At 45.1% G+C, this 12,614-nt stretch overlaps 1 protein-coding gene across 3 annotated transcripts; it reads right to left on the bottom strand.

Moving 5' to 3' along the window:
• Positions 1-481: 481 nt before the first annotated feature.
• On the bottom strand, positions 482-12,130 carry PABPN1L (PABPN1 like, cytoplasmic). 3 transcript variants are annotated; one of them, XM_061594610.1, is made up of 8 exons: positions 11,985-12,129; positions 10,377-10,548; positions 9,170-9,308; positions 8,501-8,568; positions 7,742-7,848; positions 5,700-5,787; positions 4,258-4,391; positions 482-2,593 (listed from the first exon to the last, which is right to left on the bottom strand). In XM_061594610.1, exons 1-8 carry the CDS (start codon positions 12,002-12,004, stop codon positions 2,554-2,556), a joined length of 768 nt encoding a protein of 255 aa, XP_061450594.1. In that variant the 5' UTR covers positions 12,005-12,129; the 3' UTR covers positions 482-2,553. The 3 variants fall into 3 exon arrangements, with proteins under 3 accessions (XP_061450594.1, XP_061450595.1, XP_061450596.1); XM_061594611.1 differs by having other exon boundaries at positions 9,170-9,275; positions 11,985-12,128; XM_061594612.1 differs by lacking the exon at positions 5,700-5,787 and having other exon boundaries at positions 11,985-12,130.
• Between the last annotated feature and the right edge of the window lie 484 nt (positions 12,131-12,614).

Raw genomic sequence — 12,614 nt, 5'->3', positions numbered from 1 at the left:
AGCGTATAGATTAACAACAACAACAACAACTCTGAATAGGACTTAGATATAACATTGTTGGTCTACATTGGATTACAGGGATTTGCCACACCAAGGTGTAAACCTGGCATCTTCTGCCTGCAAAGCAGATGCTCTTCCATTATTAGAAGTCCCTCCCTTTACTGGACTGTACCACTTCAGCATGCAGGTGGAGCTGCATGTTTGAATACCCATTTAAAAACATTCTTAATACAGGAAGTTGGCATGTCAGGGAGACAAACAGTCTAGTCATCTCACAAGCGTTTTATGTTCAAAGAGGTTTTTTTGAAAAAGGGAAAAAGGGAAGAGGAGAAATTAAAAATGCATTCCTCAGTTTGCAGTCTGAAGTGTTATAGTCTGGAAAGAACTACATTCCATGTTTTTTTGCTGTTTGTGCAACTTGGCTCTAAAAGGTACCTTTTAAGGAGGCAGATCAGGATAGAGAGAAGTCCACAGCCAGTGCTTTTGATGTGGATTTAGTTTAATCAGTTAGATCATTTATTTTGTTAAAAAATGTTAACATCTTACAAACAGAGCTTTATCACAAACTATCTTGATTCATAGGCACGTAATATTAATACAAAAAACCCTTATGCACTCAGCTTATTTCATCCACTGCCCATTTATTAGCCCCGAAGGGTACAATCTCTCTGGGACATTTCTCCCGTGCAAGCCTTATTGAGAAAAGATGGGAGCCATGTTCTTGTGTGGTTCCCATTCATCAGAACGCACAGGAGAACTCTCCAGGAGATAGATTGCTTTTTTTCCCTTATGACTTTAAAGTTGCATCTTTTCACTTGCCAAGATCTAAAAGGCCATGTTTTTCATCCTGTAGAAGTGGCCAGAAGCCATCACCACATTTCCTGGAATTACAGTGCTTGAGAAAAGGGAGTACTGGAGAGAATTACAGAATTTAACAGACATTTATTTTAAAATTTGCTGGCTGTTGCAGAAGGACTAACAGTGAAAAGTAAGTAAAATGTGAGATAGACTGGCCATTCTGGATAAGAGTGCAATTCACAAAACAAGGTGATGGTTTCCCATTTAAACCGGTTTTGAGGTATAATTTGATTTTTTTTTGTAATCTGGCAAGTTATTTTCTTTCAGGAGTACATAAAGCTGCTTTAGTATCAATCATTTCAACTGGTTTGTTTTGGATTGGAATGAAAAATATAGTCCAAACAGATACAGCAGGTGAGCACAATAAACTCGTTTAAATTTGTTAGCTTCAAATAAGCTTTTTTTAAATTAATTTAAAAAGGAGGAGGAGGCTATGATAGGAAAGGAACACAATGCATGCGAAACAGACCAGAATAAAGAACCCTCCTCCTGACCGTCTCTCCGGCCCCTCGCCCTGTGGTTCTCTTTCCAGCTTCATGTCTGCTAGCCCAGCAAAACCCACACAATCCCTTTCTTCATCTGGCCTTCACAGCTCCTTCCAAGCTGTAGAGGGAATGGAAGATAAAAATGCTCAGATGAGATCCATTAGTTCAAGCTCAAGCAGGTAGCAAACTCACCCTAATATCACCCACTTTTGAGTTACATCTTCATAACAGGCCCGTGGAACAAAAGAGTTGGTTCTGCACAACGAGACTTTAGTGGGATGCAAAGATATAAAAGTACTACACAGAAACACCCAAGGTGTAGAGTTGATAACAGCTTCACAACACATCTGCACTGCAAACGTAATCCAGTTTTATTGATTTAACTCACAGCTTTGGCCAAGGAACTTTGGGAAGGGGGGGGACGCCTCTTGCGACAGGGCCTTGAGATCCAACTATTCGTTAACGATTCATAGGAGAAAGTGAGTGGAAGGACTACAATGTAGTTAACTCGCTTTACGATTCATAGTGTAGATGCTTCTTAAGATGCACCTGGTGCAGGAGGGGGAGCAACAGAGATAGATGTTCTAGATGCAAGACTTGTACGGCAGGCCACTTTTTGCTTCTCTGTATAAGAGTTGGATCATGCATTGTTAAAGGGAAACAAGTTCTCATTTGGGTTTGAGGGCCGTACAAGTAAAACTTTATGCCTTGTTTACTGCTGTAGCCCTCCTTAATGGGCACAGTCGAACGCTTACCGGCAGCACCAAGGAGATCAGCAGGGGAAGTTCTGCAGCAATGATTATACAGCATGTCGACTATCAGATAATAGGCTTGGGGGAGAAAGGGGAAGTCCAGACCCCAGTGGAACTCTACAAACTTTCAAGAGAAAATTCAAACACAGTTCTAAAATAGGGCATCTAAATCAGAAGGAAAAAAAGTCATTTTAGCACCCATTAAGCCAGTCCAGCAAGACTTTTGGTGTCTTCTTTGCTGAAGCTGCCCAACCTCTTTTCTGTGCCCAAGCAGCAGCAAAGGTCTATGTCTTCGTCTAGAAAAGGCACAGCACCTCAATCCTTGCAGCACAAAGTCGCTCCCAAAGGATTTGGAATGAGAAACAGTCTTTGCTTGGGTGGATTTGCTTGTTGTTGCTCCTCTGTTCCTGTCCCAAGTTCAGTCCCAGCAAGTTGCTTGGGTCATCACGTCTCACTGCCTAATAGGGGGTATACCAAGAAGGGAGCCTTCCGCGGCCCCTGGGGAGGGAAAATACACACACACTTGGGTCATTGCAGCAAGGTCATTCGTTTAGAGGGTTTTTAATTTATCTGTTATTTAACAAAATTTGTATACAGCTCAAACTGTAAATAAAACCTCTAAGTGGTTTACAAAGAATATAATATATATATATTAAAATTGCCAATAAATATCAATGTTAAAGACAAGCTTATAAAAAGGGGGCCATCCCCTTAACAACCGTAGCTTCTTAGATGTCTCTGATACCTAGCTGCAGTGCTATTGTGTGGTTTGTTTTTCCACTGTGAGCTATTATATGATGTTCTTGTGCTATTGTTTATCTGTGCTGTTTAATATTATTTTGTACTTTAGTGTTTTATTGGTTTTATGGTGGGTTCAGTTTCCTATAGAAAAACAGGATCTAAACTATTAATATAAAGTCTTAGTTCTATCACAATTAATCCATACTGCTGGATCGACGACTGCAGAGACGATTCGCAATGCAGCATATTACACACAGCCCTGAACACAGATTCCTGTACTCAGACCAGGCGTTTGGATTCTCCTTAGTATACAAGGCAAAAAGTTGCTTTTTAGCTAATCTAACGCAAGGCTATCAGAAGGCGTGCTTGGCAGAAAAAACATCAACAACTTAGGGATGCTGAAACTGCAGCTCAGGCCAAAACAGCACAAGCTACACACTTGCTTCCAGGGACACTCCAAAGCAATTGTTCTTTCTGAGCCACCAAGGTGACAGACTCTCAGGTACGGGATGCTGTTGGGCAGCAAAGTCACTGCTCACTTCTGTCCCTTCCAATTCGGAAAACAGCTGCTGCCTGCAAGCACCACAAAGGTGTCCAACTCCTTGTCTGCATGCAATTTACAGACCCTGCTGGCCATACAGATGCACAGGTGATGCTAAGCCAGACAGACATTGACAGCACCCAGAGGTCAATGCGCTTGTAGTGGCAGACTGTAGTGGCATCTTATACTGTCCGCCAGGAAGACAGTATAGCAGGAAGAGGTCCTTGGTTCTCCTTCAGTTCCTAGCCTCGGACATCACACAAGGCTGTCTTTGGAGGATTTTTTGCTTCCTCTAGCAGCAATCAAATGTACCCCTCCTACCAGTTCTTCAGGTTTTCCTATCAAAGTTCACACTGAAAATCTAACAATCGGCAGCAAATACCAAATCTGGAAGATTTTGGATTTCCCAGAGTGGTTGTTGACTTGTAATTGTTTGAACATAGTAACAACAACAACAACATTAAATTTATTACCTGCCCTTCTCCAGCAGGTTCTAAGGCGGGTTACAACAGTTTAAAATTCTATGTTAAAAACAATTAAAACAGATTACAGTCCCAGAAATAGGGTGCATCCTGGAATCATACACCTCAAGCGTCAAAGGCTAGGGGAAAGAGGTGTGTCTTCAGCCTTTGCCAAAAACGGCACAGAGAAGATGCCAGATGTACCTCTGTGGGGAGGGAATTGCATAACTTAGGGGCTGCCACACAGAAGGCCCTCTCCTGGGCCACCATCCCCTGAACTTTGGAGGGTGGCGGAACTACTAAGAAGATCTTCTCTACTGACCTTAACACCAGAGAGGGTGTGTAGGGACCCCTGTGTCATTGCCCCCCTTCTAGGAGAACAGTTCACCACAGCAAGCACTCCTCTGCTGCATACCCACCTGTATACCCTTCCACGTGGCCTTGAACGCTGCCCTCTGCAAAAACTGGCATGGCGAGGCAGGGCCCCCCGGCTGTGGAAACGACCTCGGTCGGTGGAGCTGATGCCTGGCATGTTGGTCCTTTTGGGAAACACCTGAAGCCATGCAAAGATGAAACAGATCCAGAAAATCAGCTAACATTACTTCTATGGCAGATGGGAAACCTATGGCCCCCCACACATTATTGGATCACATCTCACATCATCCTTGAGCACGGTCAGTGCTGCCTGGGCCTGATGGGCATTTTGTGTCCAACATCTGCAAGGAGGTGCAAATTCCACATCCCTGGTTTTACAACTTGGGAGTGAGATGTGTGCCTATGATGGAAGGAGCATAGGGTGCTATTCAACTGTCCTACTCAAGAGCAGACCCCCTGATGAACCTAAGTCATGTCCATTAACTTCCATGGGTCCAAGTAGGACTAGAACTGAATATCACCCATAGAAATTGTATCAGAGAAGACTGGTCTCCAGCTATGAATAAGGGAAGTGAAAGGCCAGTTTGGAAACAGAACATTGATGCACAGGATGCCAAGTCAAGGAGAAAGGCCATAGCTGAGTGACAGAGCACATGCTTCACATGCAGAAGAACCCAGGCTCAATCCCCAGCCTTTCCAGGTAAGGCTGGGACAAGACTCCTCCTTGCCTGAAACCCTGGAGAGTTGCTACCAAACAGTGTAGACAGCGCTGAGCTCAGTGGAACCAATGGCCCAACTCCATATAAGGCAGGTTCCTGTACCTAATCCACATCTTGCATGTTTTTATAAACCACTTATCACGTCTCCCTCAGTCTTCTTTTGTAAACTAAAAAGCCCCAAAAAATTCATGCTGGAGGGTGAACATAGGACACTGCCTTATATCAAGTCAGACCATTAGACCGTTGCTGTCCTGGGCTTCTGCTGGGAGGAAGGGCGGGATATAAATCAAATTAATAATAATATTAATAATAATAATCTGCATCTGTATTGGAATTGCTTTTTAATAAGTTCTTAAACCTTCTTTTTTTAAAGTGTTTTTAATCTTAGAAGATATCTTGAAAGCTTTTTCAAGAAAAGTTTTTAAAGATGTTTTTGTTTTAATGTGTTTTAAAGTTTGTTTTTATGATGTTTTAAAGTGTTTAGTGCTTTTGTTTGCCACCCTGGGCTCCTGCCGAGAGGAAGGGCAGGATATAAATAAATAAATAAATAAAAATAATAGTCCAGTATTGTCTACTCTGGCTGGCAGCAGCTATCCAGGGACTTGGGCAGTGCTCCCATTTAGCTGGAGATGCTGCCAGGGATGGGATGGAGCCTGGGACCTTCTGCATGCACAAGAGGGGCTCTACCCACTGAGCTACAGCTCTTCTCCAAGGTAGGGTTCTGCACCAGAAGTGCTGCGCACGCCTCCTCTTCCCACAGCACCCACCTTGATGATGCGGCCTCTGAATGTGCTCTCGCTCAACTCCACAGCTGCCTGCACAGAACTCTTGTCAGCAAACTCTATGTAGGCATACCTGCAACAGGAGAGGCAGTCAAAGTCGCCTTAGGGGCCAGTCTGCAAGCTTCTGACAGGAGAAGCTGCATCTCCCTAGGACACACTAGGAAGCAGATTCTTCTTCCTCTTCTCAATGCGCCTTTATGTGGAGCGCTTCCAGACTGTCCCTATTTTCAGATGAGAATCAGTGACATACTGGCAAATTCAGGTTGTGTAATTATAGCCGATGGGGAGGTCTTGTGCAACAAAACCCACTTCCCCAAAAGATCGGACTCTGCGATAGGGAAACACAATGGAAAAAGTGTGAGCTAACAAGGCTTGCTTTGATGCAATGTCAAATGTTGTGTTGATGTGTTTGCTGCTCTGGGCTCCTTCGTGAAGAAGAGTGGGATATAAATTCAATAAATATACTTTCATTTGAATTCCTGCATTGAGCAGGGGGTTGGACTTGATGGCCTTAGAGGCCCCTTCCAGCTACGATTCTGTGAAATAATCCATTGTCCCCGTAAACAAATTAGGATGAACGCTCATTAAATAGCCAACATCATCTAATCTCCATGCAAACAGATCAAGATGAATGCTCAACTAACAGGTCTTCAGGAAGCTCCTTTGTGGTAGGAGCAACCCAAAACTTTGAGAAGCTAATAGTAGACACTCAGCATTTACGTCAGACACAAGATGTCGGGGGGGGGTAGAGGGGGAGAGACATAGAAGTGAGATCTGACTGAAATTACTGGACTGAACAGGACTATTGAAGATGGAAGATGGAATTAACATTGATAATGGAAGAATGGCTATTGAAATTATTGGACCTAACAGATTTGAACGAGATGGATTAATCGACATGTTTATTTGGAGAAAAATTGAAAGATATATCTCTCAAGGAACTGAAACCTCTCTTTGACTTTTTGTGGAAAGAATAAAGTAATGTTTATGAGATTTGATGATTAATTAAGATAACTACTGGAGGAAAGTGATTTTATAATATAATTTAAGAGACAGGATTGTTATATATTGTAGACCTATAACTGATCTGCGACAAATCGGAAGTCAACATTTTATTTTATTGTTTAATTATTTTTGTTTTGTTTTTTGTCTTTGAAAATTTGAATAAAAATTAATGATAAAAAAAAAGAAGTGAGATCTGGAGGGGCAGCCTCAGAGGTCAGAATCACTGGGCATCTGCCAAGGCCCACCCCAGGGCATGATGCTCACAGCTGACCCCCAGAGCCTTTTTCTCCTTGGTGCCTCAGCTTGTTCCACCTGCTCTAAGGTGAGCCATATGAAAAGCAAGGGTGAGCTACTCCCTCAGTCTGCTCCAACTCTGGCACCCTGAAGCCATTCCCTCAGTCTACCTGGCCACATACCCTTCATGTATTGGTTCCCCTCTGTTTGGCACTGGTTAGGCCTCATCTTGAGTACTGCGTGCAGTTCTGGACACCCCACTTTAAGAAGGATGCAGACAAACTGGAACGGGTTTAGAGGAGGGCAGTGATCACGGAACTGGAAACAAAGTCCTATGAGGACTGGGCATGTTTAGCTTTGACAAGAGAAGACTGAGGGGAGAGATGAGATGATAGCACTCTTCAAGTACTTGAAAGGTTGTCACACAGAGGAGGGCCAAGACTTCTTCTTGATCATCTCAGAGTGCAGGAAACAGAACAATGGGCTCAAGTTATGGTAAGTCAGATTTTGGCAGAACATCAGGAAAAACTACCTAACCGTTAGAGCGGCACAACAATGGAGCCAATGACCTAGGGAAGTGGTGGGCTCTCCGACACTGGAATTCAAGAGGCAGCTTGATTGCCACCTGTCAGGGATTCTTTAATTTGGGTTGATGCATTGAGCAGGGGGTTGGACTCGATGGCCTTAGAGACCCCTTCCAACTCTATGTTTCTGTGATTCTACCCCCATCAGAGCCAAGTACCCCATCCTTTAGAATGCCCCCCCCCAATGAACAGCAGATCACTTGCCCTTTAGGATGACCGGAGAACTTATCGCAAAGGATAGTAACTCTGTTGATCTGCCCGCAGCTGTTGAAATAGGACTCCAGCTCTTCTGCAGTTCCACCATAATCCACCTACAAAGATCACATCACACGCATCCAGGCCTGTCCTCCATTGCCCAGCAATTCTGTGAAGGGTCTTTGGCCTGCGGTAAAGCACCTGCTTTGCATGCAAAGCGTCCCCAATTAAATCCCTGGCACCTCCAGGTATGGCTGGGACTGTCCCCTGCCCGAAACCCTGGAGAGTTGTTGCCTGTTAGGGTGGCCAGTACTGAGCTAGATGGCTCAGTGGTCTGACTCACTATGTTCCTAGGACAGCAAACACTGATTTATAAAGATAGCCACTGCACAGGCCTTGCTGGCTGTTAAATCACATATTGGGGACTTGTCAGGTTCTGAAGCCCTAGATGCCCCCCTCTCCTCTTCCCATTGCTGGGAGTTTTCTTAATATCAAAGACACAGTTGCTGATGTTCTAGAGATGCGAAGGCCCAGGGGGAAAAAAAAGGGGGGGAATAAAGTTTTCTTCCTATGTTCCCCCAGAAAAATGGGGGGGGGGTATGGATGGAAAAAAACTGTTTTCTTCCTGATTTTTTCCAGGCCTTCACATCTCTACTCATGCCTGCCCATCAGGACGTCTCTCAGACCCTAAACATGTGTTGGCCATCACCGCAGTGAGGGGGGCCTGCTCTGCAGGGTCCAGCTTACTTAAAGCCCCATCTCACTTACGTTTCCCACATAGACGGAGCGCTGGTCAACTTCCATTTTCTCTACAGTCGTTCGGGGCAAAGTAAGACCTGCAAAAAAAAGAGAGAGAGAGAGAGGTGTCTTTTTAAAAAAATAATTTGTTTTGTTTTACTTAAAAAAAGAAAAAACAGGAATGAATGGTGACATAAAGTAACATGGCAAACAGTCCAAAAAGCAAAGCATGTCTTCGTGCAATCATGAGGACCAGAAACTCAAGAACACAAATGGAGCTCTCAGTTACAGAAGTTATATTTTCACAGTTTCTTTGCTTCTTTTCCAAAACATCCTTTGCCAACCTGGTACCCTCTGGATGTTTTCGACTTCTATCAGCCCTAGCCAGCATCCTGTCAAAGAATGCACCCAGGAGGCCCCCAAGCAGCGATCTTTCTACTTGTGATTCCCAGTGGACGTCTTATGTTAGGATTTAGGCACTGTTCAAATGAACATCCTAAAAGAGGCCCTGTCCCAAGACTTGCAGCCAAATATTACAGGTGGTATCGAGGCACAATTCTTTCACATGCAGCCCCTTGAGGTAACATAGACTGACACTGCAAGGACTTCTGGGGCTAGCATGTCTTTTGGGATTGCACAGGGAAGCTGTCTGGGGTTACAGGACACAGTTAGTCAGCTCTGCACACACAAGAACCATACCTGTCTCCGATCTCATGATGAGGTTTTTTGCTTCCGTTTGCAGCTCCTGCAGCCACTCATCCTCCTTCTCCATCTCACGAACCTTGGCCCTGATGGCCTCCAGCTCCTGTATGCCAAGAAAGGCAAAAAGAGGAAAGAGCTGCACCCTGTTATTCTTAGGAAGCACAGAGAGGGACTCATTCTTCCCTAGCCAGCTTGGCCCCCAGGCCTAAATTTCCAGTGAGGACACCTCTTGTGCAAAACTGGACTGAGGATCCCCCATTCAGATTTGGAAACCCAATCTTATAGAACTAGGATTCCAAAGTTATTTCCAAAATTGCTGTTCTAGTGTTGGATAAGTAATTTATTCACATTTATTATTCATTCGTTAAGTTTGTATCCCACTCTTCAATCCAAAGAAGCCCAAACAGTACAGTTTAAAATAAAATAAAAACATATTTAAAACAATTAAAATCATCTGAAACATTTAGAACATTTAAAAGCAATTTCACACACTCACCGTTATTAATTTCAAGGTTGCCATAGCCAGTATCTCTCAGCCATCAACTGCCTGGGCAAACAGGAATGTCTTTAACTTTCTCCTGAAAGTCAATATTAAGGAAAACAAATACCTCACCAGCAAAGGAGTTCCACAAATGGGGCACCACCACCGAGAAGACCCTGTCATCGCGCAGCAGCCGGAGGCAGCACTATCAACAGGGCCTCCCCTGCTGATCGTAGGCTCCAAGAAGGTTGATAAGGAAGGAGTCGGTTCTTTAGGTACTGAATCCCAAGTCTTTAAAGCATTGTATGCTAACACTAACGCCTTGAATTAGTCTCAGCAGCTCACTGGCAGTAAGTAGATGCATACTACTTACTGCCCAGTTGGCGCTGACCCATGACAGGGCCTTTCCAGTGGTGGCTCCCTGTTTGCAGAATGCCCTCCCTAATGTGGTACATCTGTGTACACCACTATTGACTTTCAGAAGGAAGTTGAAAAACATTCCCGTTTTCCCCACCATTTCATGGCCGAACGGGACTGTTCCTGGCAACCTGGAGATCACTGGATGGAAGAATGTTTTTAAACTGCAGTTGAGTTTTGGAACCGTTTCAAACTGTAACTGTACTTTTAAATGTTTCTAAACTGTTTTTAGGAAACAGTCCAACAATGTCTGGGGGATGGGCACTGCCTTGGCTGCCCCAGGTTAGGCACGCAGTGAAAACTCACAGGGTCTTCCACCTCCAGAAGCTCCAGGCTCTCTCCTTCCAGAGGACTCAGCTCAGCCTCTTCTTGCAAGTGCTTCTGCCAGGCAGATATTTCAGCCACGTCCCAGGGGGAATCGGCAGCAGTCAGAGACGGAGGGTCACGCCACCAGGATCCGGCGTCAGGGAAGTTGGGGCTGAGGGAAGATGACAGAGGCACCAACGGTGAGGCTTGAGCCCTAGAGCACCTGGGAAGTTACACCCTCCAGTCCAACCTTTGCCCTCCAGAAGTTTCGGACTACAACTCCCATCAGCCCCAGCCAGCTCTTCTCATCTGAAGGGTAGAGATGCCTAGCAGCTAGGCTCTTTTATTCTCTCCAAGCCTTGCCACTTACAACCGGGGCCGGGAACATCTGTGGTCCTCCATACGTTGCTGGTCTCCAGGTCCCACCAGCCCTGACCACTGGATATGCTGGCCACTGAGGCAGATGGGAGTTAGGAGTCCAACTTGCGGAGGGCTGCAGAAGTCCCCCACCCCCAACTTATTGTGTAGTCCTAAGGCAGCTCACTCGTAGATAAGCCCCGCTGAGTGCAATAAGGCTTATTCAGTATCACGCGCACAGGATGGCAGCCTTAGTATGATGCACAGTTAGCAGGCCCAATGCACTTTTGCCACCCGAGGCAAAGCAAGAAATGACCCCCACCCCCAGGCCAATTGCTGATTTGCCTGAGGCAGAAAACCTCACAAGTGACTCTTCCCTTTTCTGGCAATAAAAACACGACAAAGTAAATAATCAAGATTTTGTTGCCCTTTCACAACATCTGAAAATGCAGTACCGGAGGCAACCTCCTCACTCTGTCTAACGGTAGGGCAGACTCCCAAGACCTAGAGGAAGAGCTTGGAAAAGTTACTTTTTCAAACTACAGCTCCCATCAGCCCCAGCCAGCATGGCCACTGGATTGGGCTGATGGGAGTTGTAGTTCAAAAAAAGTAATTTTTCCAAGCTCTGAATGAGGCACAGGTGAGTCCCAGGTGTGTGTGTGTGACTCTGTGTGATAATATGTATGGGAAGGGTGCACTCTTCTTCAAAGGACACCCCTATTTTATACAAAGGGATGTATGTGCAGGAGAGACAATGAGGTTTGATTTCAGGAAGGCGAATTCCAGCAGAAAGATTCAAGGGAAGCAGTGGTGGCAGAAACGGGGTGCAAGGGGCACATGCAGGCAAATGTCCATCTAGTTTGGGGGAGCCAGATAACACAGAGAGCACCAGGCCTCCTTTACCTTTGTTTTGGCACATGCCATGGTCAGAAAGCAACACCTCCCACCACCACCTTTTCAACAATGTATTTCTGGCTGGCAACCCCATACGTTCGTCTGCCTTTAAGGTGCCACAAGGTACTTCGCTGCTTTTATGCACAAAAGGGCAAGAGGCCCCAATCCACACCTGCATCTGCCCACCCCTCTCATGTGCTTTCTCCCACAGCAAGGGGAGGGAGGGCGAGGAGGATCATGCACCCCCCCCACCTGAGCCTCGCCCACCCAGCAGCCAGAAAGATGTTTGCACAGCTAGGCAGCTCCAGACACTCTCCAGCCATCCAGCCAACCTTCTCTCCCTCCCTCCACCATTACCTTCTCCCGAATCCAAACATTGCTGGTGCTGCTTGCTCACACTCCCTTTTTTTTGGCCAACAAACCCGCTCCTGCTTTCCCTCAAGGTAAGATGTCCAGGCCAGTTTGGAGGAAGCAGCTAACAGGTGAAGAAGGTCTCCGGCTCTCCATTTGATATGTCAGCAGCCAATCAGATGCAGAATGGGAGCCCCTGCAGGCGGGGCTAGCTCCCTTGATGGGGGAGATGTAGAGAAATACCTCCTGGTGTCAAATTCAAGGTCAGTTTTGTTTGTTTAAAAACACTCCCTTCATATTTAAACATCTTTAAGTGGTATTCAAAAATGCAACATAAAAACAATTATTTATTAAATTTATTCAGTAAAAGACATTAAAGCAATAAAAACAGAGTTTGCAGTTATGGCTGAACGGACACACTGTATTAGATTCAAAGGAGGCAGGCAAAGGCACAATCAATTGTCAATAAGCTGGCAAAGCTATTCACCAGAGCAGAAGCTGAAGGATACTGCCAGTTATGGCTTATGGGTTTATATTGTTTTAATTAGGCAAGATAATATGGTACGAGAGTTTCTGGGAGAGCATGTCTTGGTCATGTCAATATGGGCTGTTTATAAATACCTCCCTATATCAGCT

This window comes from Rhineura floridana, chromosome 13 (assembly GCF_030035675.1).
Source record: "Rhineura floridana isolate rRhiFlo1 chromosome 13, rRhiFlo1.hap2, whole genome shotgun sequence".
Taxonomy (NCBI): domain Eukaryota; kingdom Metazoa; phylum Chordata; class Lepidosauria; order Squamata; family Rhineuridae; genus Rhineura; species Rhineura floridana.
The sequence above is the reverse complement of the archived record's forward strand: the minus strand, read 5'-3'. Positions and strand labels throughout refer to the sequence as shown.

What these genes read in the sequence shown, in the direction of transcription:
- PABPN1L (XM_061594610.1), bottom strand. Translation starts at nt 12,004, where the DNA reads ATGTTTGGATTCGGGAGAAG. An exon ending in GCTCCGTCTATGTGGGAAAC is followed by an intron (nt 7,849 to 8,500) that starts GTAAGTGAGATG and finishes TGATCTTTGTAG; the next exon opens with GTGGATTATGGTGGAACTGC. An exon ending in TCAGAGGCCGCATCATCAAG is followed by an intron (nt 4,392 to 5,699) that starts GTGGGTGCTGTG and finishes GCATGGCTTCAG; the next exon opens with GTGTTTCCCAAAAGGACCAA.